At 30.9% G+C, this 27,504-nt stretch overlaps 3 protein-coding genes across 3 annotated transcripts; all 3 read left to right on the top strand.

The window, feature by feature from the left end:
- The first annotated feature begins 2,416 nt into the window (after positions 1-2,416).
- On the top strand, positions 2,417-6,585 carry LOC114194340 (growth-regulating factor 1-like). Its single transcript, XM_028084501.2, has 4 exons — positions 2,417-3,136; positions 3,846-4,064; positions 4,384-4,738; positions 5,379-6,585. The coding sequence occupies exons 1-4, from the start codon at positions 2,737-2,739 to the stop codon at positions 6,223-6,225; spliced, it is 1,821 nt and encodes a 606-aa protein (XP_027940302.1). The 5' UTR covers positions 2,417-2,736; the 3' UTR covers positions 6,226-6,585.
- Positions 6,586-19,734: 13,149 nt separating this feature from the next.
- Positions 19,735-20,503, top strand: LOC114193677 (uncharacterized). The gene has a single exon (XM_028083564.2). The coding sequence runs from the start codon at positions 19,808-19,810 to the stop codon at positions 20,255-20,257; it is 450 nt and encodes a 149-aa protein (XP_027939365.1). The 5' UTR covers positions 19,735-19,807; the 3' UTR covers positions 20,258-20,503.
- A 2,217-nt stretch (positions 20,504-22,720) lies between these two features.
- LOC114193281 (protein BUD31 homolog 2) lies at positions 22,721-25,190 on the top strand. Its single transcript, XM_028083011.2, has 4 exons — positions 22,721-22,994; positions 23,684-23,785; positions 23,882-24,069; positions 24,761-25,190. Exons 2-4 carry the CDS (start codon positions 23,692-23,694, stop codon positions 24,914-24,916), a joined length of 438 nt encoding a protein of 145 aa, XP_027938812.1. The 5' UTR covers positions 22,721-22,994; positions 23,684-23,691; the 3' UTR covers positions 24,917-25,190.
- Positions 25,191-27,504: the final 2,314 nt, after the last annotated feature.

Genomic DNA, 27,504 nt, shown 5'->3' with positions numbered 1-27,504 from the left:
TCCAATCATTTTACAAATAATTATTTCTGTCAAACTAGATGCAATCTATTTGCCTTAAATTTCATTGATTCATGTTCTTATTTCATTGTTGCAGTTCTATTTTAATCTGAAAGTATACAAAAAAATATTTATTTGCTTTCTTAATTCTAAAATATTACATTTCAGTGTTTGGAAAAGTGATTTATAAAGTTAAAACTAATAGTTTATTAGGATTTGAATAAATAAATTAGAGAAATTTATCCTTTGTAAGTTTAATCCCAATGTAATACAAGAATATTCAAAAACTAAAATTGAGTTTATGTGTTTATATGTAAAACTATAAACTTAAATCAGAATAGATAAATAAAAATAGAAAGTAAATAAGATAAAATTAAAGTTTAAAACGTCTATTAATATGAAAGGTAAGTTTAAGGCAGTTAAATATTTTAAAAAAACCATACTTAGTAAGTTTTAATGTTAATTACAAAAAATTTTAATTTGAAAAAAATGTGTTTTAAAATGATTATAATCACACCACATGTTTATTTTTTTGATTATACAGATCAGAAGCGTTATTCAAGAGATAAAAGATTCCATTATAGTAAACTCCCAAAACCTTTTCCCTCTCAATGTTTATTACATAACATATATGAACAAATGTTCATTAAAATCTGAAACCCAAATTAAAATTTAGGTTTGTGAAGGAATAAAGATGAAACAAGTATCTTTTTCTCTCCTTAAAAGCAGAACAAAACTGTGATCTATCACTATATTATTATATATAGCAATGGTGGGAACACTAGCTATGCATGTGTTTACCTTTGAACTCAAGTTATGTCATTGCCCAATGAAAAGAGATATATTCATAGATCCACTCTACATATTCACACCTAATATTTTACTCAGATTACAAATTTAGTTGAAAATCATTAAAAATATGATTCAATTACAATATATAAACGAAACGTTCAAGTGGGTTAAAAAATTTACTTTTTTAACAAATTTGTGATGCATAGGAAGAGAAAGAATGAGCATGAAATATAGAAATCTGTGATGGTATATATGGACATGGGCAAAAGAAGAGAGTGAGGATTGAAAGGAGAATAAGACAGAGATGAGGTAGAATTTTTCTGAGTGAGGATTGTGTCACACTGTCACGTGCCAATGCATCTTTGTTCATGCAACCCACCACCTGTTTGCTTTATTACCCCTTTTAACTTAAAGAAAAGTGAGGCACATCGCAAGCCAAACCAGAACCATAATTGTTGCTTATAAAACTAATAACTACACTCTTTCTCTCTCTCTCTCTTCTTTTATGTCCATTCCCATCCAACATTAATTACTATTATCCTTTCATCTCATGGTAATAGCCCTATTGCTTTCAACGGTTCTAGACTTCAACATGTTCACATTGAGTTGTTTTACTAGGTAATGGGGTGTTGAAAACAACATTGTTGTGCAAAGTTTATCATGAAAGTGGAATTTGGGGTTTTTAGATTAGTGAAATGGAAAAGAACAACAAAGGTTGTGGAACCAAACATGTTCACATAAAAAGACACTCACATCCTTCTCAGTACAGCTACATCCCATGGTTTTGCTGTGTAGGTTTCCATAAATGCCCTCTCCCAGGACAGTCTAGAGTAGAGTAGAGTAGACCGTGACTCAAAACAAAAACCAGTATACCATACTATAATAATAACATTAAATATTATCTTCCAATAGTATATAAAAAAATAATAATATATATCATCATATATATATATACTCAATTCTTTTGTCATCAAATTTGGTGTATGGTGCCATACAAATACACGGTGTTGGATTAGGATGTCCTACAAAACCTTTTTTGAAAATCCACAAAATCTTTAGTAGGAAATACTCTAACAGAAGAAGCAAGTAAGACAATTATATCGGTCAAATTTTTGCGTATTAAATACTATCTGAACTTGAGACCATTTCTTAAATGTAATTGCTACGGATTATTTTTAGTGTTAAATATTTAACAAAATCTAAACTTGAAAAATACTTATTAGACCTGAGGAATCCCGTGACAGTTGGTATAGGATACGAGAATAAAATTAAGAATAAGTTCGTATGTAAGAGTAAAGTTTTTGTTTTGTTTAGTATTTAGCATAACTCTGGACACAGTGAGATATAAGATTAACTTAGCGTCTCTTGAAAAGGAAATTTTGACAGTTAAGATGATGTTTTTGAGTTGATTAAGATTGTGTTGAGTAGAAGAAAAATGTGATTTTGCAAGAGAAAGAGAAAATGATGATATTTTTGTAAACCATTGTCGAGTCAGTTTCTTGCTCCCCACCAGTTTCTCTCTATCTCTCCAATTATTTTATCTTTGCCAAGACATCAACTCCCAAAAAAACAAAACCAGTGTGGTTTCCGGTTTCCAGATTCAGCTTAGCTTAGCTTTAAGGTGTCAAGCATATCTTCTATTTCTACTTCACCCCTCTTCCACAGTCACCTCTCTCTCTCTTTCTTTCTTTCTCTTACTCTTTCTCTCTCTTCTTGAATTTCTCTCTCCACCCACATGAGATGTGCCTTACTTTTCCAAAGGGAGCAGCAACAACTTGTGTACTCTACTCCTTGTTGTTGTCCACAACCTCTGAGGAAGAGATGCCCCATCACCAACACTTCCCTTGTTCCTTGAAGCCTAGTGTTGTTAATGCTATTATCAGTGTCTAGTTCTAGTTATCTGTGTGTTCTTTTTTTGTATTTGTTTTTGGTTATTTCTTTGTCTTGATGGATCTTGGGGTGGTGGGTTTGGAGGGGTTGGTGGGTTCAGAAAGCAGTTGCGCCTTTGGTTCTTCTCTTGCTCCAGATCCTGAGACAAAACACAAGTGGTACGGATCTGGGGTGCTCAAGCAAGAGAGATCTGGCACAGGAAGTGAAGATGAGTGGAGAACTTCAAAAGTGCCTAAAACTGATGACAACATGTCTGCGCCATCCAAAGCAATGCTCTTTCACCACAGAAACTCCCTGCTGAGATCTAATGTCACCCTTTTCTCTGAGGGCCACAACCAACCACAAATGCTGAGTTTCTCTTCACCAAAATCAGAGCCTTTGATGATGGACAAGGCCTCCTTAAATGCTACATTGCCTTTTTCTTACCACCAATTGTCCACTTACAGCAGAAATACAGGTACTACTTCATTACGGGGTTTATCTCAGGAAAATAATAATCATTAATTGTTAATTAATAAAGGACTGATTTTTTTTTTTTTGGATTTGGACTTGGAATATGGTATCCCTTGTGGGGAGCCAAAATATTATGTGGGTTGTTACGGTCTGATTCTACAGTACCGGTGGAGGGTCTTTTCATGGAAATACATGAGTGGTCTCTGTTTGCGAGTCATGTCACAAGAAAGTAAAACAAAAATTCTTCCCTAGATGTGAAATCTTCCACTTCTTCCCGTTTTAGGAAGAGGGATTTTGGTAAAAAAATTGCACGGTAAACTAGAGGGTACCAAATGAGAAAAACATATGAAGAGCCTTATATGAAAAAAAAAATAAAGTCCAAAATTTGATTGGTCGTGGTAAATAGTATAGTCTCTTTCCCTAAAAAAATATCTCTGTTCCACTTTTCATGTCTTCCTCACACGAAAAATAAAGGTTGACTTGACTGTTTTTTTTTTTTTGGAAATCAAGGGAAGTAAAGAAAATCAAATCATTGAAGGTTTCACGCCATTGATTGAACTTCTGCTACCCCTCTTTTGGCTGTTTTCTTTTAAGCTAGGAAGTGACTTTTTTTTTTTTGTGTGAGTGTGTGTTCTGTTTTTTAAAAGTGGTCAATCTCGACAGTGTTGTTGGCATGTTTTTTGAGCTTATCGTGTGTTGATATGTATTCTCAGGTTACAGTTCGGGAAGCATAAGCATGCATGGGGCTTTGGCTGGTGTGAGAGGGCCATTCACGCCTTCACAGTGGATGGAACTTGAACACCAAGCTTTGATCTACAAGTACATCACCGCAAACGTGCCTGTACCCACTCATCTTCTCATACCCATCAGAAAAGCACTCGATTCTGCTGCCTTCTGCAACTTTTCAACCGGCCTCCTCAGACCCAACACATGTATGTAATGAAACTCTCCTATTTTACCCCTAAAACAAAAAGAATCGTGTAACCTGCATTGAGAAGTGAGTTAATTAACTTTGGTCTGTTTTTAGTATATGATTTAGAGGACTGAGTTAATGTATTGTAGTTATTTGAATATTCTGATGGTGTTTTTCAATCAGGGATAGATTGTTGAATTGGAATTTGTATTCTAATTGGAGCAACATAGTATAAAACAGTTTTATGGTCTTATCTAGACACAATTCACGAATGTTGTTGTTGTTGTTGTTTGGTGTGATGATGACGATGTTGTTGTTGTTGATGTTTTGTGTGGCAGTGGGATGGGGAGGTTTCCATCTGGGATTCTCGAACAACACAGACCCTGAGCCAGGGAGGTGTAGGAGAACAGATGGGAAGAAATGGCGGTGCTCGAGAGATGCCGTAGTTGATCAGAAGTATTGCGAGCGGCACATGAACAGAGGACGCCATCGTTCAAGAAAGCCTGTGGAAGGCCAATCAGGCCATGCCCTCACCACCACTACCACCACAACAACCACCACTCCTCCTCCTAATGCTTCCTCAAACTCCATCGTGGTGCCCGGCAACAATAACAACAACAACAACACCTTCGCACACACCAATGTGCACCACCCTCTTCCCTCTCATCCCTCTCCAGCCAACACCATCAATAGGTCAGTCACCACTCGCAAACTATCTATCAATAATCATGTCTGTGGTTGAATAACTGTGTTGGTTAAAAGTCCTTTACTCTATCACTGCATTTAAGTTAAATTCAAGGTTCAATTTCAGTGTGGTCCTACAACATATTTTCAAATACTCTTCCGAGTTACGGGAACATATTGTGGGAATATTGAAAGTTTGACTGCAGTTCTCATATTGAATTTATAAGATTCTAAATTTGGCCTCAAGTTTTGTATATCTGTCATTCGTTCAAGTGCTTTTCTACTGTGTTTTCCAACATGGGGGGTTATTGTTTTCCTAAAGTGATGGGTAAAGTGAAGGAAATCTTAAAGTTGGAACTTGAGGACTAAAGTAAGAGTTTCCTCGTTGTGGTTTGTTTAGGTAGTGTGTGCAGATCTATGTGATATATTTTTGCTTGGTGTAGGGCTTTAGGACTTTGCACAAAATAGAATCAAAGAATCTAGTATTCCATCACCCTTTTGGGCAGAAAGGGACTGGTCGTGTAAATAGTGGTTGAGTTGAGATTCGTGTTAGGGAGAGAAAAAAAAAGATGGTTCAAATTCTGTTACTTTATCTGTGTTTTAAAGAATGCTTTTGATTCTTTATGGAGTGTTTTTCCTTTGCACGCAGGATGTTTATGAGTAAAGAGAACAACAACAACGCTAGTGAGAGGATGCAGGATGCACTTCCCATGGTGCCTCCAACTCTTGAGCTGAAACCAAAGGACCCTTTCATGATTCATAAACACCAACTCCCATATGATGAATCATCCTCAAGGAACAACAATGAGTTTGGGCTTGTCACTTCTGATTCCTTGCTCAACCCTTCACAGAAGAGAAGCTTTGGTTCATCATCTTCACAAAAGGATGATTCTGAGTCCCAACAGCAACATTCTCTCAGGCACTTCATCGATGACTCTCCAAAACCACAGTCTCATCATCACCACCATCACCGTTCTTCTGTCTGGCCTGAACTTGACAACATGCAGTCAGATAGGACTCAGTTATCAATCTCCATACCAATATCTTCCTCAGATTTCATGTCATTCACTACTTCTTCACCCTCTAATGAGAAGCTCACACTGTCACCACTAAGGCTTTCAAGGGAGTTAGACCCTATTCAAATGGGGTTGGGAGTGGGAAGTGGAGCTCCCAATGAGTCAAACACTAGGCAAGCCAATTGGATTCCAATCACTTGGGAGAGTTCTATGGGTGGTCCTCTTGGTGAGGTTTTGAACCTGAGTAGCAGTAATAACAACAGCAATGGAAGTGATCACTGTGGCAAGAACACTTCTGCCCTTAATCTCATGAAAGATGGGTGGGACAGTAGTCCTCCACTAGGGTCATCTCCTAATGGGGTGTTGCAAAAAACAGCATTTGGATCACTTTCCAATAGCAGTGCTGGAAGCAGTCCAAGGGCAGAGAACAACAACATGAAAGAAGGTGCCAGTGCCACCACACTCTGCAATGCCTTGTGAACCACAACAACTGGTGGAATGAGGAAGAAGGAGAAGAAGAAGAAGAGGAGAAGGAAGGAGAAGAAAAGAACTTTGTTCTTTTGACTTTAATCATTAGTGAAGTTTATATATATTATAATATATAAATACATATGGTAATCTTAGAATTTGGAAATATGTGTTCTTGTTTATTAATACCTTGCCCTCATCATAATTTGGATGTGTAGGTAGGTTTTTGGTTTGCTTGACTTGAATTTGTTTCTTTCTATTCATGCATTTTGGCAAAGTTTGTATTCAACTGTAAGTGATGTTGGTTGGAGTGTTTGGACTTGGTTGTTTTTTAAGAAGATGATGATGATGATGGACAGGTTTTGGGGTCAAGTTGAGACCATGATTTTGCATTACTATAGTATATATATGTATATTGTATAAATGTGTGTGAATGATATGAGTGAGCACATGCACTTAGAAAAAGTTAATGCAAGAAACACAAGTTTTTGTCATGGTCTTAAATGGAATAGAGAATTCTGATTCCTGGTTTTGAAGCTTGAAGTGTTGTTCTGCTTTTAAAGTTTGTTTGTTTGGGAATGATTTGGCGTTTGTGGAATGTGGACCACTGCGTTGTGCTTGCCCTTGCTTCTGTCCCTTTCACTTTAAGATCTTGCAAAATCTTTTGGTTTCACAAGGTTGTACTACTCTCTATATTTTACCATGGAACATAGCTATTTCTCTCATGTTTAACTTCGATCAACTTCGACTTGGATTAACTAATTAGGTTTTCTTTCTAATTTCTTGTGGGTGAAGTTTTATCTGATTATAAACAATGAATCATTTTATTTCTACATGAAGAGAAGCTTATCTAGACAAGATTTTGTTAATTTTATCAACATTTTTTTTTACTTATAGCAATTAATGTAGCTTTTTTAATTAAGGCAATGTCTGTGTTAAATTCCAATACGATCTTATGTGATAGTGCATCAATGTTAATGAGTTTTACCCGTAATATAAAATGATATTAAATTTATTTATATTCAATACATTTAAAAAATAAACTAGATATTTTATAAATTAGTTTTGTAACAAATAATCACTTAAATATATTCCTATATTTCTAATTTATTATTTGGGTTACAACAACACAAAGTACTTAATAGAATTTTAGCATTAAAAAAATAAATCTACAAAACTTAATACTATATTATATCGCAATAGGAAGATTGACCTTCAGACACTCTTTCAATCCTTGTACCATCTTTATTCAATCTCATAACATAAAAACATACAATTTTCTTTTAGAGGTAATAGTTTATTCAACTATACAACTTTCACATAATTCTATCTTGAAAGTCATACATGAATTAAATATAAGATTAAACTATAAAAACTAAACTATAATATATATATATATATATATATATATATATATATATATATATATATATATATATATATATATATATATATATATATATATATATATAATCGATTCAAACGTGTCACTTTATAAATTAATTTTATAAAATTGAATTAAATTTAAAATTCATCTTCACTTTTAATACATAACAACAATAATAACAGTTTTTATTTATTATTCTCTCATAAATCTCTATTTTATGTTACACTATTTTTAATTTTCATATGCTATCGACTAAACTATTTATTATTCATCTTCCACTCATAATGCAAGATATCATATATTTAGTTTGGTTCAAAGACATTCAATCTGGTGTAAGAAACATGACAACATATGTAATTGTAATAAAAAATAATTCAAAATAAAATGTAAAATTAAAGTATAAAGTATTAGGGAAGTCCGAAATCTCTAGAAATGAATGTGGCATAAGTTGAGTGAAAACGGACACCAAAAAAATTTGTCTCTAAAGAGAAGTGTGTGCATTAGTTTTTTGCATATTGTCCTTTTCGAACATTACAGCAGCACAGCCTAAGATCCAAAGAAACACCATGATGTTCCAATGTATAGTATAATACAATATCTTATGTTATGGGTTGCTTCATATATCATATATGTCCATACTCCATGCCCATTTATTGTTTCTTTATAGGGAGTAACGTGCCATTTGATCACTGTTGAGGAAAAGTAAAATGAAGTGAAAGTTAGACACAAAAAAAATGGACCATAAAACCTTTTGTCCTTCCCATTCCTCTGTCACTCAAACCATACATACTTTGCATTTGGGTATCAAGAATTTTCATACAAACAGTTCTCAGATAAGGAGCACACTGTTCTTATTCTTCTTTATCTTTAACATTTACATTATCTTCTTCAATTCAAAGAGAGACATGGAATCAAAGCCATGCATCTAAGATCAACAAAGATTAAGACTTTGTTCATATATTCTCATGCTAATGCTTTTCATTCAAATTCACTCTCCCACCTTTTTATTATCCTTCAAGATATTAGAAAATTTTTATAATATTGGAGATTCAATTGTGATAATTTTGAGTTTCACATTGGATAGAAATGAGAAAGTTGAACAACATATAAGGTATACGACCTATAAACTTATTGCTTTAAGATTTTGGACTAATTGAAAATTGAAATTAGTCCATTTTCAAAACTTTGAATCAATTTAGTCTCTCGTCTTCAGAAATGAGTAGATTTAGTTTTTTTAACTAAATTTTGTTTAGTTTATGTAACGCTTTAAACATGTTTCTCAATTAACATTGAAGTAAAAATGTATTAAACGGTGTGAACAACTCAAATGCTATCATGAAACGCGTTTGAAACATAAAAAAACATCAAATAGATTTCACAAAATTTGGTTGAAAAGACTAAATTCACGCATTTCTAAAGTTGAGGAATTAAATTATGCTAAAATATTGAAAAGTGACTAATTTCAATCTTTAGTGAACTTTAAGAGATCAAAAACATATTTAACCCTAAAATAATTGATTTCTCTCTAATATTCTTCAAGAAAGAAGATATCTTTTTCTAATTTATCTTATTTTAAGTTTTATATCGCAATTTTTTGTGTGATTTTACTTCTGCTTTGACTATCATCACTAAATATATTTTTACATTTTTACTTTAAACGAATATACCCATATCCTTTATGAAAGAGTTACTAACATATGTAATAATTCAGCAACTTGCAGTTGCATACTTGTTTTTTTTCTTATATTATTTCCTAAAAAAAAAAAAACTGTCTTTTAAAATATGAAGAGGAGAAGAATCTAACACTACTTTAAATTTGAGATTTTTAAAAATGGTAACTTCAAATTGTTGTTTCTCCTTGTCAAACACATAAACTGATAAAAACTCAATAAATTCTTCAATGCATAGGTTACTACTAACATGCCATGGACAAAAAACTAATCTATTTGTCTTGCAAGCTAATTTTGTTCCCTCTGATAAAATGTTACAGATGGAAATTAAAACTACTATTCAATCTAACTTTAGAAATTCACCAATTTCCGAAAATAGAATAAAAAGGGGGAGGAAGAAAGAGAAAAATGTGGTGATTTTGCAAGCAGTAGCTCATAGCACTCTATATGTTCTGTTCCATTGTTGTATGGTTTTGAAACAATGTTGTATCCGAGGGAACCAACAAGGAAAATGTCGGAATAGTTGTGTACTAAAAGTGAAGTGTTTGGCATGTTTCTATGAAACAATCCGTTCTCAAAACCATGTATCATAAAAAAGAAAGGTACTTTGATTTTTCCATTTTTAGTACACTTTCAATGGTTTGGCTTTATGCACTCAAATTGGCCACCATGTATAGATTACCGTGTGAATTCAATTATTGATTCATTGTGCTATTTAAAGACAAAAATTGATTACTTTTATTAAGTGATAGGGATTCTTTTTTCTGAATGCTTTAGATTGGACAACTATATTTGCTTTTATTCAATTGCCTTCAAATTTTATCTTATCATGTACACAAATTTCAAGTAGCAAGGAAAGTATTAGAAGGGATGAATATATATAGAAGGTTTAATGTGGTGTTTGTAAAAGAAAAGTACAAAAGGTGAAGAAGAAAAGTAAGTTTTTGGTTATAAAATAATTAAATTAACCTTATTTTCGTGGCATTGGTATTTTATGTTTCTTTGTATGCAATTTTTTAAAGTAATTTATTTTTTTGTTAAAAAACTTAAGAAACATGTATTGTTTTTATTTCCCTTATTTTCCTAGATCAAACGTACACATATACACCAACTTTTTTAGAGCGTATTTGCTATTTTTGGTTAAACTTATTTTAAGAAATAATCATTGTCTAGTTCATAGGAAAATTAGAAAAATGAGTATTTCTTTAAAAGTAATCAAACCCAAACCAGCAATATGTTTAAAATAGCGTGGACATTAACTTCTAAAATGAGCTAAAAATCAAATTAAAATAAATAAATTTCTAAAAATAGCAATTTGTTCGATTTTTTTTTATCTATAGTTATATTTTTAAATTGCATCAGGTATACGCCTTTAATTTATTGTCATGTTCCTGCATGCAGATATTCGAATTCAAGGTGGTCTGTAACCTTGGGCTCAAAACCCAATAACAGCTAAGTGGACTTCTTAATGGGCCATTGTTGTGGCCTTGGGCTTCAACCTGGTCAAATACCCTTGGACCAAAATTGTAAGTGAGAAGCTCAACGTCCTTTCTTAGTATGCCTAAATGTCTCGACTCACTTGTCAATGAAAATCTGACTGAAAAACTTGACCAGCTGTGCTGACCTACCAAAAAAAGAGGAAAAAAACTATATATTTCTCTTATAAAACAAGTTTCTAAATAATCAAGCTTATTTAAAATATATAAAAGTGTAGTCATTTGAATATTGTTTTTTTATTAATATTAGAGAAATTAAATTTATAAAAGTGAACAAACAATACCAATATAAATATTTTTTTATTCCTAGAAATATTAAGATCTTAAACAAATTTATGCTAAAAGGAATAATCTTATATTTACAAACCTTTAAATATGTTTTCGTTCCCAAACTAGTAATTAAAATTGTATTTTGTTCCTTTATTTTAAAATGTTTATCAACTTTGTCTTTATATTTTATAAAAGAATGTAAACAAATTGTAACTAACATCATAGTGGATTTAGGGACAAGATCTGATACCATGCTAAGAAGTAGACTTTTAAGTTTAATTTAACCCCATAAAACCGACTTGTATGGTTTGTATCCACTTATATAGTATGTAATTGTTTTATCTGTAATCGATGTGAGATTTCCAACAAATGAATTGAAGACTTAAGTTTCAAATAAGAGCTTTGTGTAGTTTGAGAGGAGAATTGACTCCAATGGTGAAGGACTTTAGAGAGAGATTGTCAACAAGAGTGTTGATGTTGGTAGAAGGTAGGGTAGGATGAAACGAAGGAATATCAAAGGGATTAATTCGTTCGGAAAAGCGAGGCAAAGAGAGTAATTAGTTTTGCACTGAGGAGAGAAAGTTATAAGGAGATGTGTATATCGAAGATATTTTGCATTCTTTTATGAAATATAAGGACGAGATTAATTAATACTTTGAAACAGGAAAAAAAAATACAATTTTAGTCAATAATTTAAAACATAAAAGATATATTTAATCCAATTTATAATAATTAGTATTCTATGATGCATGATCTATCTACCCTTCTTAAGTCCATCTAACTTTTCCTTGGGGAGTGGCTAGGAAGTGATGACCTTGTAAGCATGAATAATGGCGAAGGGATTGTTGACCTAAGGAGCATGAAAATACCCTCTCAACATCTATAGCAATGATTCCAATGTCACGACAAGCATTCTCCTCCATTAACAAGGTTGCATTCAAAATTAACATCAGAACTCAAACAGTATTGTAGAATCCATTAGTTTGCATGCCCTAGTTAGTGACCACTTTCCCCATCGGTGGGTAGAATATCACAACCAATATGTCATGTAAAAGACAGCCACACATGGTGGAATATCTATTGTTTCATCATACTTTCTGTACCTAATTATTCCAACTCTTTGTCTGCAACTATTTCATTAATTAATCACATGCATGAATCGAAATTTTCTAGCTAACACCTCAACATAGATCTTCCTAAGTATATTGAGTATGACATAAGTGGAGAAATAATTAGGTCATTCTCAACTTATTTATATTTATCTAATCAAATATTGTTAATTATTGAAAATCTAAATACATGTTATTTAGAAATCGATTGGAATACACTTATGATTATTGTTCATAATACTTTTTTCAAACGTAAATCCCAACAAAATCTTAATTGTGAATATTAATCCATAGGGATAACTACTTTAATAATGGTTACCATTTGTTATCACTCTTGCAATAGAGAAAATTAACGGATTATTTTATCATGTGACATGTCATTGTACATTTTTTTTTCATTGTTTTTTAGCTAACCGACTTTAGGTTGATTTAATTGCTTAATTTTGTATTGTATATTTGGAAGTTTCTTTCATCAGAATGGTTTACAAGATGGATCGGGTAATAGCTTGAAATAGATACTTCTTAGCTTTCAATTCTTTTAATTTCATTGTCTCTAATTCCAATTGTTGTGTATATGTCACTATTAGTCAGTTGTAAGTTGCAAGTCCACTTATTCTTAATGAATAACTTGCTAATTCTCCATCAGTGATGCTTGCTTTAGTTAGAAATAAAAACAAAAATAGAAAATAATAATAAGATAGAGATATAGAAAATAGAATTAATCAAGCTAAATAAATTTTATAATAGATAATTAGAATATAGGATAAAATTGTAAATAAAAAAATGATTAGAAAGAGCTTCACACGGAGTATTATCTTTGTAAAGAAAACATCACACTACATAAGGCAAGACAGAATAATATGCGCTCATTTATCAAGATACAACTATTTGATTGATCGATTGAATACATGGAAAGATATCTAAATCTCATGAACACTAATATTTTAAAAGATGATATAGAATAGAACACTAAAAAAACTTTTATGTAAGTTGTTTTGTTTATGGTGTATTTTTCTCATGCATATAGATTGTATTTATATGATATTTATACGTAGAAGAGAGTAAATAATTAACTCTAATTTACATAAAATAGTAAACAGTAATAAATTAATTTAAATAAAATAATAAATAGTAATAAATTTGATTAAACTAAAATAAATGTAATATATAGTTAAAAGAAATTTTCACCCATAAACAATATTTACGCATAAAATTAATAGTACATAAAAGTATAAGTAACAATAGATAATTTTTTTATTTAATTTTTAAATTATAATAAATATTTCCAACAACTTGCAAATCAACATGGGATTGCATTACTCAGAGGAGTCAAACATGCCATAATGTGCGTTTTAATGTAATCTATTTGCATTTGTTTAATGATGGTGGTTATAACAATCACTTTGATTCCAATAAATGAAAACTCACAAAAGGTAATTTGGTTATGGTTAGAGGGAAGAAAAGTTTTAAATTGTATTGGAGTAAAGCTTCATTCATAAGGATGTTGTGAATGTAATGTGTATGGAAGAATCTTTGTGGCACCGAAGGCTTGCTCATATAACTGGAAAAGGGCTTAATTGCATAGGTAAAATGGATGAGCTTTTGTAATTGAAGAGTTTAGGGTTGGAGAAATGTTGTCATTGCATGGATGGTAAACAAACCATCCTTTAAGAAGCATCATCCCTTAAGTATGTCGGTGTTGCGTGAATTGGTGTATTTTGATGTTTATGACTCATTAAAAGTAAAGTCATTTAGTGGTGCAATTTTCTTTGTTACTTTTACACAAGATTGTTCCAAAAAGTCGAGTTTGTGCACTTCAAAGAAATGATCAAGTACATGAAAAGTTTAAAATAATGGTTTGGTTGAAACACAATAAGGAAAGAAGTTGAAATGCGTTCATACTGGTAATGATGGTGAATGTTGTAGACCCTTTGATGTCTACAAGCAACATGTATCAAACGTGAAAAAACTCTTCCTAAGACTTCTTAGTTGAGTGATTTAGCAAAGAGAGTGAACAAGACTTTGGTTGAAAGAGTTAGATGTATACTTTTTGAAATAAAGTTGACTAAGCATTTTTTGGGAGAGGCATTGCTTGCAATCATACATGTTATTAATCTTAGTTCTATGGTTGCTTTGAATACTAAGGTGTTCGACAAAATTTGGTTTGGAAAGAATGTTAGCTATTATAATTTGTATGTTTATGGTTGCAAGCTATTTGTTTATACTTTAAAGGATGAAAAATTCAAGATGATTAGAAAGACTAGGCAATTTATTGGCTATTATCAAGATAAATTTAGTTACAAGTTGTATGATTCTATTGAGAAGAAGTTAGTCAAAAGCCATGATGTGCAATTCATAGAAGATTAAACCATTAAAGATATTAACAAGGTGGAGAAGACCACACTTGAGAAAGATAGTAATCTAAATTTTAGTAATTCGATGTGATTGCTTGTTCAAATTTAGATAATGCTAAAGGTGATGCTCAAAATGATGAGTAACATGGTGATGTTGATGATCAACAAGTTGGAGATAAATTAGAGGTTTTGATTTATGATGCTCAAAAGGAACATTATATAGTACATTATGATTATCTTGGTGATACGTTTGAATTACCACATGTCACCAAGAGGTCAATAGGTTGAGAAAACCATCTTCTAGATATCATGTTGATGGTAGTGAACATGAATGTTTTGAAGAAGCTTTGGAAAGTGAAGAAAAATAATAGTGGTTGATGCAATGCAAGATGAGATGAAATCTTTTCCATATCACACTTATGACTTGGTAAAATTGTCTAAGGATAAAATAGCTTTAAAGAATAGGTAGATCTTCAAGGTGAAGCTTGAGGTTTATTCTACATCTCCAAGATACAAAGTCAAACTTGCAGTGAAAGGCTTTAGATAGAGAAAAAGTGTTGATATTAATGATATCTCCTCACATATGGTAAAAACGTTATTCATTAGAACTATACTAAATTTAACTACTACTCTTCACTTGAAGGTTGAACATATGGATGTGACGACAACTTCCTTTATAGTAATTTGGAGGAAGATATTTACATGAAACAACTTATAATTTTCTTGTTGAAGATAAGGAAGATTATGTGTGTAAGTTGAGAAAGAGTCTATATGTGTGTAACATTGTTGGGAGAGTAGTGGTTTGACAATTAAGATTGTAGATGTGTGTAACATTGTTTACTACATAGATAAACTTTATTGTCATTATAAAAGTATGCAGGGAGTTGTTATGATCGAAGAACCCTTGATGTGAGGTATTCATGGTCCTCGAAAATGTTCTCACTGGGATAGTGTACCTATGTTGATGAGACTCACTTTTAAAAGAAAAATTGTTAAGAATCTAAATGTGAGTCGAAGCTTCAAATCGAGTATAAATGAAAATTTAAGTAATATATAAATAAAAATAATTATAAACTCATTAGTTTAAAATTTTGAATTGACAATTATATCAATTTTTTTATATAAATTAATTCAAATCTTATCGATGTTATATCTTTATAATGAATTTTATATCAAAATATCCATCATTATCATCATCAGAATATATATATATATATATATATATATATATATATATATATATATATATATATATATATATATATATATATATATATATATGATAAAAGTCTAACATATGTACATGAATTTAACAAATGTATGTAAGCAGTAGTTTTAATGGTAGTTTCATGTATTAAGAATTCTTTTAAACCAAAACTTCCAGCTTTCAGAATAGTGCAAAAGGAAACATGGACTTCCAAAACCAACTTTAATGCAAAATCCTAGGAATTCAAGTATTACATTAGTTTAATACAACTTAATGTTCCTATCCTCAATTTGATTCAACTCTTAAGACAAGAATCTAACAAAAAACAAAAACCAAAAAAAAAAACTTACCCCTTTTTATAGTATGATTGTTCAATCTCTTTTCTTTTGTTGTCTTCTCAAAGATGAAATCTTATCTTGAAAAATGATAGAAAATCAATCTATAAACCGAAAGAAAATACAAATAATTTAAAAATTTATAAAATTAAGATTTTATAATAAATAAAATATTTAAATCTATTAATGGTTTTGTTTAAGAAAACATATTCATTATCCTTTAATTTAAAATTAACAAAAACGTCTTAGATGGTAGGAGAAAAAAAAAAAGTTGCAGCTGAATAAATAACAACACTTTGACAATTAGGGCATAATAGGTGCGTGTATATATTCATAGAGCTAGATTTTATGAGCATGTATATGATACAAAACCATGAAAGGAAATAAAATGTATTGAATTTAAAACCATAGTCACAAATTTCCTTGATGAAGCAAACCTACTACATATATATGCAACATAGCTTACTTCAAATTAATCAACATCTTCCACTCTCATTCAATTTGAAAATTACTTTTTAACCAACCTTGCAGCCGTTTAAATAAACCTTACTACTAGTTCAACAAAACTTTACACGTCCCCATTTAACTCTATTAGTTAAAATAATCCTATACATAACGAAGGTTTCAATTTTATCTAATAAATTAATTTTATAAGATTAAATTAAATTTAAATATGAAAATTAAGAATGACTTCTTTTATCAATTTTGTCAAAATTCAAATTAATAAAATGACTTCATCAGTAATTTGATTCTTATATTTAGTACTTTGATTTATTTTAATCCCTATATATTTTTTTACCAGTTCTTTTTTTTTTATTTAAAAAAACTCGATGTGAACTTTTTAGTCAATTTGACATTAACGTCTTTTGAAGTTGTTAAATATGTCTGCATCTATCACATGTCAATATTTAGATCATCTTTTATATTGAAATTGCAACATGTTAAAATCAAAGGGATTTAAAGTTAGAAAATGATCTAAATTTTATTATTTTTAAAAATCTCACTGTGATATTTTTCCGTCAAATTGACATTAACAACATTTAAAGTTGTCACATATGTCTGCATCTGTCACATGTCAATATCTAGGTCATCTTTTATATTAAAACTGTAATGTATTAAAATCAAAGAGATTTAAAGTTAAAAGATGATCCAAATTTTAATATATGACACACCTAAATTTTGACATGTATATTTTCAAATATCAATTTAATTTAAGAAAATGATCAGATTCTTCTTTTTTGCAAAAATAAATATAAGAATTAAAATAATTATATCTATCAAATTACTAATTTTTTTATGATGAATATTATTATTTATTAAATGAGTCTCAATTTCATGTTCGAACCTACTATTCTGCTTTTCTTGGACACAAGAATATTAGTGCACTTGATTATTTATTCCTTTGGTACCCCAAACGAAAACAACATAGTTGATACCCATTGGAGAATTTCGGAATCTAATCATTTTGGTATCCATTGAATTTGACATATTCTTCGAAGTGTTCAAGGTACTTCTGCTATGGATCGTTTGCATAGTAACGAAGCAAAATAAGGGAAGAAAAAACAGAGAAGATCCTAGATAATCATTACATAATATATATAGATGCAAATGTTGGAGCAACCAAGAAAATAAAAATATATTGAATTATAATTTCAGTGTCATTTTTTGTATTCCTTTGAACTTATTTCTAACAGTCATTTAAGATTACTTAAATATCTTAATAATAAGATTCCTTAAAAAATTGTGACGATACATCAGAACATTCCCACTTGATTTTCGAAAGTCCATAATAAAACTCGTTGTTGATGTTAAAATATTCTTTTTTCAGAATTCTAGTCCATTTCACTGTAGAAGATGACAGTGGCAAGTGGCTGAGAATTTTAGAGTTATTCTTGACGAAAACGAAGTGTTTTTTTTTTTTCTTTTTTGCTAGAATTTTTCAAACCAAAAACTGAAAATTTGACGCATAATGTTTTGGTCACGGTTAATTAACAAGAAAGCTCTTTCTCTACGCTTCCTAGTTCCAAGTTCCAATCATGATTCGTGACGGAAACCTGTGCTGTGTGAAGTGCATACTTGCATCTTTTGTCTTCTCTCTGTAGATTAATCTACAAGCTATAACCCCTCTTCACCAGAATTTAGATTAGCCGTTATTATTAATCACAAATCACGTGATATAGCAACATAACATAGCATAGCATAGCCCCTTTATATTAATTAAGATCCTACACACACTACTACTACTTCCACATTGCAACCAAAACAACTCCATCATCATCATCATCACCATGAAACAGCACAACAACAACAACAGCAGCAACAACAACAACTATGGTTACAACGATGAAGAGAACATAGTTAATGTTCCTTTCTCTTGGGAACACAAACCTGGTCTCTCTAAAGTCAGTGCTCATGGCCACAATGGCTCTGGCTTGGTGCTTCAGCCTCCTCCATGTTCATCATTAGATCATAGACACAAAGTGGAGGAGGAGTCTCAGATTCTGTGTGCTGTGCAGAGCTCGCTCAGAATCAGCTCCTTTAGGATGGAGACTCAGAAGGAGGAAGACCCTTTTGTTGAAGCTTACAAGAAATGCACTCAAAGCCCCTTTATACATCAACACAGCAATAGGGTCCAAAAAAACATTAGATCTTGGCCTACCTTAAGGAAGTATGTCAACATTCTTTCTTGCAAACACTCCAATGATGTTTTGTAGTCACAAATAGAAGTTCGGATCATGATGATGATGATGATATCTTCAATTCTTTGTTTGCAAAAAACTCTGTCATCATATCTAGTCAGACAAGGTGGTCGGCTACATGAATCACATGATGTCAGTCAGGAATGTTATATGCTTTGAGATCGATCTCTCTTCACACCACTTTCTCCAAACTCTTTCTTCATGCCATTTAGCCTTTTATATTGGTTTGTTTATTGTTTATTGTAAGTATCATATATGACAATTGAAGCACCTTGGTCTTTTTTTTTTGTATAGAAAATGATTGGTGGAATAAAATAAGAAAGCAAGAGCATAGTCCCTGACTAGTTTATAATTTTCTGCAACCAAAAACTGATTCATGTTATCTAATTTAGAACCTTGGCCTGCTGTGAGCATTTTTATGCATTTGATTTTGTAAACGACAAATAGCCATAATGTTTCCCTGTGATCTTACAGAAACATAGATTTTGTTTCACATTGTGTATATTTTATAGAGACAGTTTTGTTCAAGTTAGATAAGCCTGTGAGTGATGCAAGTGTATAACCAGGATTTGAAGTTGAAATCATTGATTAATTGGATGAGCTTTGCGTCTGCTAAGCTACACACTGATTGGTCTAGATTGTGCAATTTGAAAACTTTGTTTTGAGCTAATATAGTACTAAGTGAGGGGTGAGGACAGAGGAGGAACAAGTCAACCATCATGGGTTTGTCTTATACTCTTGTATCTCCTTGCTATTGTCTTCTTCTGAGTGATGTAAAACCCGTGTGAACTTGGTCTTCTTTGCCCAACTCATGTGTCATCATTTTCCAAGTTAATTTCAAACCACAAAACTAAAATTTTCTATGCTTACGTTTTATGTGCTTGTCCAATGTCCATTGAGACTGTGCCATTACACACACTGTGATGGAAGTGGACCAAAAAAATCTATAAATAAATTATGATGGCCTCATCATAGAATAAATAACTCTTCCACCACCACCTCAGGTCCTCACGCCACATATAAGTATAAGGGTCTTGTCATTGTTCCATTAGCAAAAAACTGAGAGAATGAGTCAACCAAAGGATCATTCAGCCAGAAAGATAACCTTCTCATGGGAAAAAAAACCTGGTGTGTCCAAAGTAACAAGTGAAACTCTCATCCCAGAAGAGGAAGAGTTTTTGGCGAAGTTGCCACCCCCTCCTTGTACACCAGAAGAAGCCACTCCCAAAAACCATGTTCATAATTTCCAAATTCCACTTCCTCCTTGTGCTTTTCAGCCTCCTTTTTACAGAACTTCCTCCAAGAGGGGTCTCTGGTTTCAGGACAGAGACCCTTTTCTAGCAGCTTTCAAAGAGTGCACCAAGAATCAGAAAAGTGGCAACAAGGTGAACAAAAAGTTTATCAAACATGGAATCGAGTCGAGGGTAAGGAAAAGCATGTCCTTTTTCTCATGTACCAGATCTTGCACCGTTCATGACACCAATTTACTCAGGATCTCTCATCTAGATGATGATTGATATGTTGTAACTTCTTAATCTGGTGTTCTATTGGGGTGATTCCTGCACAAGTTACAAGTGAAGGTATATATGGTATAATAGATGTGTGAAGAATAATCAAAGTTGCAATATTTCTGCTGCTGTTATGTATGCTTTCTGTATGATGATGGTTGCTGAACCTTATGCTATCGATAGCCATTGTTGACTAGAAATTCAAAGGCAGTGGTAAATGTATGACTTTGCAAAAAGGCTATAGTTATTTCTAAATACTACTTGTTGTGTAGGTGTAGTTGATAACCTGCTATGGCTTATTTCACAGTTCATGTAATTTTGCTTTTATCTGCGTAGGAATTGAACATGTTAGAGAACTTCATAGGGGCAAGTTTAAATTTATGAGATATGTTACCTTAATTCACTAATAGATTTTTCTTAAAAGAATGTGATAGAATTAAAAAGATGGTATTTTGACACCACACTTATTTTTACTATTATTTAATATTGTCTTTTATTACTATTTATTTTTTCTTTCTTCTAAAAATATAAAAATTGTTTTTTTGTTAAAACTATTTTACTTTTACAAGAGTCGTCAGAGATATTCATCAAAACAATTTTTTCTAAAAACATGTAGATATGGTAGAATTAATACATGAGTTGATTCTTGAGTGGTCAGTATAAAGTATGATTATTGATATATTGACCAAAAGAAGTTATTGGAATGGATGACCAATACAGGACAAGAAAAGAAATTTAAAAGTTCAAATCATAACCCACAATGAAGTTATTTTCTTAACAAATATATGAATATAAGTGATGTTGTAAATAATTTAAGTGTCACTTCATTGTTTGATTAAAATTTTGAGAAAATTATTTTGCACTTATTTTGTTAATAAAAAGGTAATGAAATTAGTGTGAAGTTTAAGTTCAATGGATTAGTTAATCATTTATAAAATAAACATAATATTTTGGTGACATATTGTTATACCATATATTTAACTAAATAATCTTTCGGTATTAGAAAGTCAATCTGAGTCATTTTCAAAGTAAGAAATTATGATGAAATTTTTTATTCTTTAAGTTTTTTTTTTTTTTAATACAGGTAATATAATATTATTATTTTTATTTACACAAGTGATATTATTTTAAAAATCATAGCAACTCTATGTATCTATTAAAAACATATAATATCGAACATTTGGAAATTTAAATACACCATCAATTAAATTCAATAAGAATTTAAAGGACATATACTTACCGTTTAAAGACTGATAAAACAAAACTAAATAATAGTTCTCATACTAAAGTTATATTTTACTCTTATTTTAATAAATTAAAAAAAAAAATATATATATATATATATATATATATATATATATATATATATATTCTATATGTTTGTCTAATTTGTCTACGTTTAAAGATAAATATTTTCTCTTATGTCAATAAGCAAAACTTACATGTTTTCAGAATTGATTATTTTAAAAACATTTATTTTACATTGTTCAAGAAGGTCCTTTGTGGTGAGGAGTCTTACTTGGACATAAAAGCCAATAAGAATAAAGTTACATGGCAAATGAATTATCTGACAAAATGCAATCGAATATCTTCGTCTATTTAAACATAAATGTTAAATTTGGAGACATGTAAGAGTTAAATATACTTTTTTGTCTTTAATTTTTAGTAAAAGTTTGAATAAGTCTTTTTTAAGAGATTTTGACTAAATTTAATTATTTTATCATTGTTATATTTATTTGATGTGTTGAAAATATTTTAGTTGTTTATACATTATTTTTATTTTAATGTTAACTCATACATATATTTAAAACATTAAATAATCATAATAAATTTTTGTTAAAATAATTAAATTAATATATTTTTAAAGTTGATGAACTAAATTAGATCAAATTTTAAATAATAAAAGATTAATTTTAATATTCACTGAAATTTTATATATTTGAGTTTAATGAGGTGTGAGAACATACAAATACTTACATATTTTTACTTTTTATTTTGATAACTCAACAATTTTATTAGAAGTAGTTTTTTTCTCATTTTTACTTTTTATTTTGATAACTCAACAATTTTATTAGAAGTAGTTTTTTTCTCTCGTAGACATTTAAAAATATAATCACAACAATATAAAAGGTAAAATAATACAATAAGTTATATTGATAATTGAGTTTTAAAATATGAATACTAAAAACGGTAAGAGAGTCTTTATAGAAAATATCTTTTAATTAATAGTTACTCGTTGTTATAAAGATAGTATATTTATTAGTAGTTACCGGAAACATGTGTCCCGGATAATTAAAATTCAGTAAATGGTTGAACTTAAATAAATAATCATTAAAAAAGATGAAACAATAAGATAATTATTATAGTTTGAAAAATACTTAAATTTTAAATAAAAATGATAAAGACAATTGCTTTAGTTTAAGAAAATTAGTTATTTAAAAAATAATAAAAATTAGTGCAGATAAAAACCATTCTTCTCCGCAACTGCGAGACTGCAACTCTTCTTCTCCGCTCTCTTCTCTGCGCCACACACATACTCGCTTCTCCTCCACCCACGTCGCCGCTGGCCACCACGAAACACGCTGGCCACCACGTCGCCGCTGGCCATACCTGCTTCTCCTCCACCGTGACATCCACCACGTCGCTGGCAGCAGCGAGAAAACAGCGCAGTGCACGGAGAACGCAGAGCCACCATCGGACTGCGATTGGCGAACGATTCCGACCGCCACGACCACCGCAAAGACAGGTTTGTTCGTAATTTGCGTTCTGGTTCCCTTTCTTCCGATTTGTAACCTAAATTCCTGATTTTCGTAACCCTAAATTTCGTGATTTCCGACCACCACGACCCATTCTGTGAATCGTAATTGCTGTAGATGCTGCCGTTAATCGCTGTTCATTCTTAAATTTTCCCCCAATTTCAATTTCGTAGCTTTGGAGGATATGCTATCCTCGGCCACTGCACTTTTTTCTCTCCCTCTTATCCAAGAATATTTTTTCTATTGTATTAATACCGAGTAATGTAAATGAAATTTTTGGTTGTTCCATTGCTAGACATTCAGGGGTTTAAAGCAACAATCATATTGATGATGTCCGTTGAACTTGGAAGGAGGGCATTTAGAAAGATAGGGAACCTAATCTGATAGAAGGGAAAGCTTTTATTCTTGTAGAATGTAATGTATAGATCTTGCATATAGTCCATGTACATAGCTTTTTATGACCCATTATATGTGCTCTTCGTATAAAATAAAACTCTGCTGCTAGTTTTCTGAACCTGCCTGAACTGAATCAGTTATGTTATTATATATTGCAGGGTTATTTGTGTTGTGATAATTTTCTTGTTTAATAGATAATTGTTGTTGTATGTGATTGATCTGTATGAAGTGCTCAGTAGAATGTATCGAAATTGACCCTTTGGTCCCATGTTTCCTTCAACAGATATAAAAATGCCAAAAGTAAAGACAAATCGTGTTAAATACCCAGAGGGTTGGGAGTTAATTGAGCCTACACTCCGGGAACTTCAAGCAAAGATGAGGGAAGGTTGGAAATTTACATCATGTGCTTGCCTTACAATATTATATTATATTATGTTCTATGAAATTAGAAATTAATGGTTTTATATCCTTTATGTGGCAGCTGAGAATGATCCACATGATGGTAAAAGGAAATGTGAGACATTGTGGCCAATATTTAAGATTGCACACCAGAAGAGCCGCTACATATTTGACCTCTACCATCGGAGGAAAGAAATTTCTAAAGAACTGTATGAATTCTGTCTAGATCAAGGATATGCTGACCGCAATCTAATTGCTAAGTGGAAGAAGGTACCTAAAATATGTTTTTATTCTATTTTTGAAAAAGCTTTTGTTTTTTCTATTTCTTTTATCATAGATTCATTATATCCCTGGCATTTATTGTTACTGAAGGCTTAATCATCTATTTAATTTTAGGCTTCTTTAGCATTTATGTGTATAGTAGAAAATGGTTTATCTTGTATACATAACATTCACTGTTGTAGCAGCCATCCTGCTACACTGCTTTAGGTTACACTGCTTTAGGTTGCATGCTTGCATTTCTCACAAACTTTTGACCATGATTTTGTCATTTGTAAACTTGTTGTGAAAAACATCTTGTGTCTGTTTCAAACAGAAATTTGTGATTACACATGATTCTAATGTAATATAAACATGCTGGTTTTGTTCAGGTGGGTTAAATTTATACATAAATCACATTGCTTCAAACTCGTATTTAATCAAAAACAACATTATGAAGTCAAGATTGTCCAAAATTAAGTTAACTCATTTTCATTCTGATATTGAGTACTTGTGAAATGAGAAAATATGTTAATGCTGTACTCATTTGTGCCTTCTTGAAGATGTTAATTGTTTTATGGTGTTTGGTTCTCAGCCAAAAAGTGTTAAAAACAATATTATCGTATTACTGGTACTTAGATTTTAATTTATCTGTGTTGGACGTTGAGTACCTAAATCATCATGTTTTTGGTCCGAATTGCAGCCTGGTTATGAACGTCTATGCTGCCTGAGGTGCATGCAGCCACGCGATCACAATTTTGCCACCACTTGTGTTTGCAGAGTTCCGAAGCAACTTAGGGAGGAGAAGGTGATTGAGTGTGTTCATTGTGGATGCAAGGGTTGTGCAAGTGGAGACTGATTGGACAACAATTCTTGTATTGGTGTTAGTGGAGGGTTTCTTAGTACTAATTTCGTACTAATTTCGTCGATCCTTTATTTTCTGTTGTCCGAAACTCAGATGGGACACAATTTCTCCATTTGTATTGCTGTCTACTACATGAGTGTTATGTATTAGGTATATTAGTTATATGTCTAGTTCAGAATCTGACTTAGTTTTGTGCCTATTCATCTTTGTTAGCCTAACATGGTGCAACTTAATCAATGGGCTTAGAAGAATCTTATTATTATTATTACTATTAATGTTTCGAAGTAAACTATTTTTGTGAGGAAAGAACTCAAAGTTGAAGCATCTTCCGTCAACTACTTATTCGAGAATTTAATCTTTAAATCCAGTAGACTGCAATATCTTCAAAAGTCAAACTCGCCAATCCCATTCTTCATTTTAATTTCATCTTCTCAAAAATCGGGAGCTTTAACACTTCCATTCTTCAAATATGTGCTAAAAAAATATCAGAGATGACTATAGTACCTTTGGGGGTGTAACAGTTTTCATGCCAATTTGCCTTGCCTAACTCTGCTAAACCTCCAAACTTCTTTGGCTTGGTAGTCTTCTTCCACCCCACCTTCTCCTTAAAACTTGTGAAAATCAACAACAAAAGAGTTCCCATTCACCCCATCATTATATGTGACGAAAATAACCACTATATTATCTAATTAACAACCACATCACCTATTTATCGGAAAAATGAAAAATTATACAGTAAGATTCAATTGAAAAATATAATTTATTTGAGTATTTAATAAATCATAAAATTTTAAAAGAGACTAAATTGAAAAGTTTCAAGTTTTATCTTATATTTTAAAAAATAATTAAACCTATTTTTAATAAAAATATATTTATATTAGTTTTTGAAGTCTGTCAAATAACAATTTTAAGTTTAGTTTTTTTTAAATCTTTTTTTTTTCAAATAACTAACCTAATCTCTAAAAATTACTTTATAATATTATATATATATTTTTCGTAATTTAAAGTTTCAAAATAAGTTTATGTTAGATATGATTTTGAAAGATTCACTTTTAACTAGCTTTTTAACGGTGAGATATGATTTTCTATATCCAATTATGACAGGTAGTGCCACTTAATGTAAAGATTAGTTAAATTCCACAAATGAAAAATATGTTTGTACTTTTATTTTTGGCTATATATGTTTGATCCTTTATCTACTTACTTTTATTCATTTTGTTCTCTGGCCCTAAAAAGAAAGGTAGTTTAGTTCTTTGTTTGTTAAGAAAAAAAAACTTGAACTTGTATTTTCCATTTAGTCTTTTCCATTTATTTCATAAGGTGAAATAACACATCATTGATATGATTTTATCTTTATCTCACATGTCTAAATAATATTTGATGTTAAAGGTGTTTAAACATTGCAGTTTATTTAAACACAAATATTAAATTTTTAAATCTCAAAGATTCAATTTCTCTTGTTTCCAAACTAAGAAAAGTTGAGCATCAAAGCCAGCTATGAGGACAAGAGATAAGGTTTATGCAATTGTGTGTAAAAAAAGTAGCAATTTGGAGCAAGTAGATTTGAACCTTAAATTTACCAATGTAAATTTTATAACAACACTTATGCATTGGAGAGCAAAATATAGTAGAATTCTTCAACCATTTTCTACACTGACTTTTGCTAATTCATAATCCACTCAACTTCATTGACACTTGTTTGATGATTACAATGTCATTTGCAAATTCATAAAAAGCCTTAACACATTTCAAGATTAATATATACTATATAGTAATGTTCATAACATTTTCAAGGTTTTTAAGTTGGTAGTTATTCTCATTGTTAAGAAAATCACACACTCTCCATAGTCACAATGAGAAAGTCATTTTCTTACACCTCTCATGGATAAACCTTGAAAATTCATGACAATTAAACACATTTGAGTATATAATAATCGATATGGAACATAAAGAAACATCTCAATATTCTAGTTTGAAAATGAATCCCAATTTTTCTTTTATCCACACATATTTTTAATTCACTTTCATTAGAGTTAAATAGTTATAAAGATATTTTTCTTAACAAAACTAACAATAACAACATAAAAAGCTAGCAAAACGAATATCACATGAGTGTTTTTTGAAGTTTACTTTTCCTTTTATTTTTATCGATAAAAATATATAAATAATAGGACAACTTGAGGTGTGTTATCCAATTTACAAAAAATTACGTAATTCTTTTATATATAATATTCTTTTTATATCGTAGAGAACTTTACATTACAATAATCATAATATATTTATGTCATTTTTGTACTAACAAAACATTTTGATGTAAAAGAATACTTTTATCTATTTCAAATGTTGATCTTCTTTTCTGGTCAATATATTCCCATGCTTCCCACCTTATTGTTTGTTTAAACTTTATCACATCAAGACATCTCCAAAAGTATTACAAAAAAGCTTCATTTCTTGCATTGTGTATCTTATAACAAGCCTTCACCATAACTAACTAAGGGAGTGATCTGCAAAAACAATTATGTTTATAGTATATCTTACATGTCTACATAGAACAGATAATTAATTAATCATATAAATACTAA

Source organism: Vigna unguiculata, chromosome 8 (assembly GCF_037176805.1).
Source record: "Vigna unguiculata cultivar grain cowpea cultivar isolate G323 ecotype 2 chromosome 8, ASM3717680v1, whole genome shotgun sequence".
Taxonomy (NCBI): domain Eukaryota; kingdom Viridiplantae; phylum Streptophyta; class Magnoliopsida; order Fabales; family Fabaceae; genus Vigna; species Vigna unguiculata.
Note: the sequence above shows the minus strand (reverse complement) of the source record. Positions and strands in the feature narration are given on the sequence as shown.

Excerpts from the sequence above, each read along its gene's own strand:
- LOC114194340 (XM_028084501.2), top strand. The coding sequence starts at position 2,737 with ATGGATCTTGGGGTGGTGGGTTTGGAGGGGTTGGTGGGTTCAGAAAGC. Across the intron at positions 4,065-4,383 it reads CCTCCTCAGACCCAACACAT|TGGGATGGGGAGGTTTCCAT; the intron begins GTATGTAATGAA and ends TTTGTGTGGCAG. Across the intron at positions 4,739-5,378 it reads CCAGCCAACACCATCAATAG|GATGTTTATGAGTAAAGAGA; the intron begins GTCAGTCACCAC and ends CTTTGCACGCAG.
- LOC114193677 (XM_028083564.2), top strand. The coding sequence starts at position 19,808 with ATGAGTCAACCAAAGGATCATTCAGCCAGAAAGATAACCTTCTCATGG.
- LOC114193281 (XM_028083011.2), top strand. The coding sequence starts at position 23,692 with ATGCCAAAAGTAAAGACAAATCGTGTTAAATACCCAGAGGGTTGGGAG. Across the intron at positions 23,786-23,881 it reads TCAAGCAAAGATGAGGGAAG|CTGAGAATGATCCACATGAT; the intron begins GTTGGAAATTTA and ends TTTATGTGGCAG. Across the intron at positions 24,070-24,760 it reads TAATTGCTAAGTGGAAGAAG|CCTGGTTATGAACGTCTATG; the intron begins GTACCTAAAATA and ends TCCGAATTGCAG.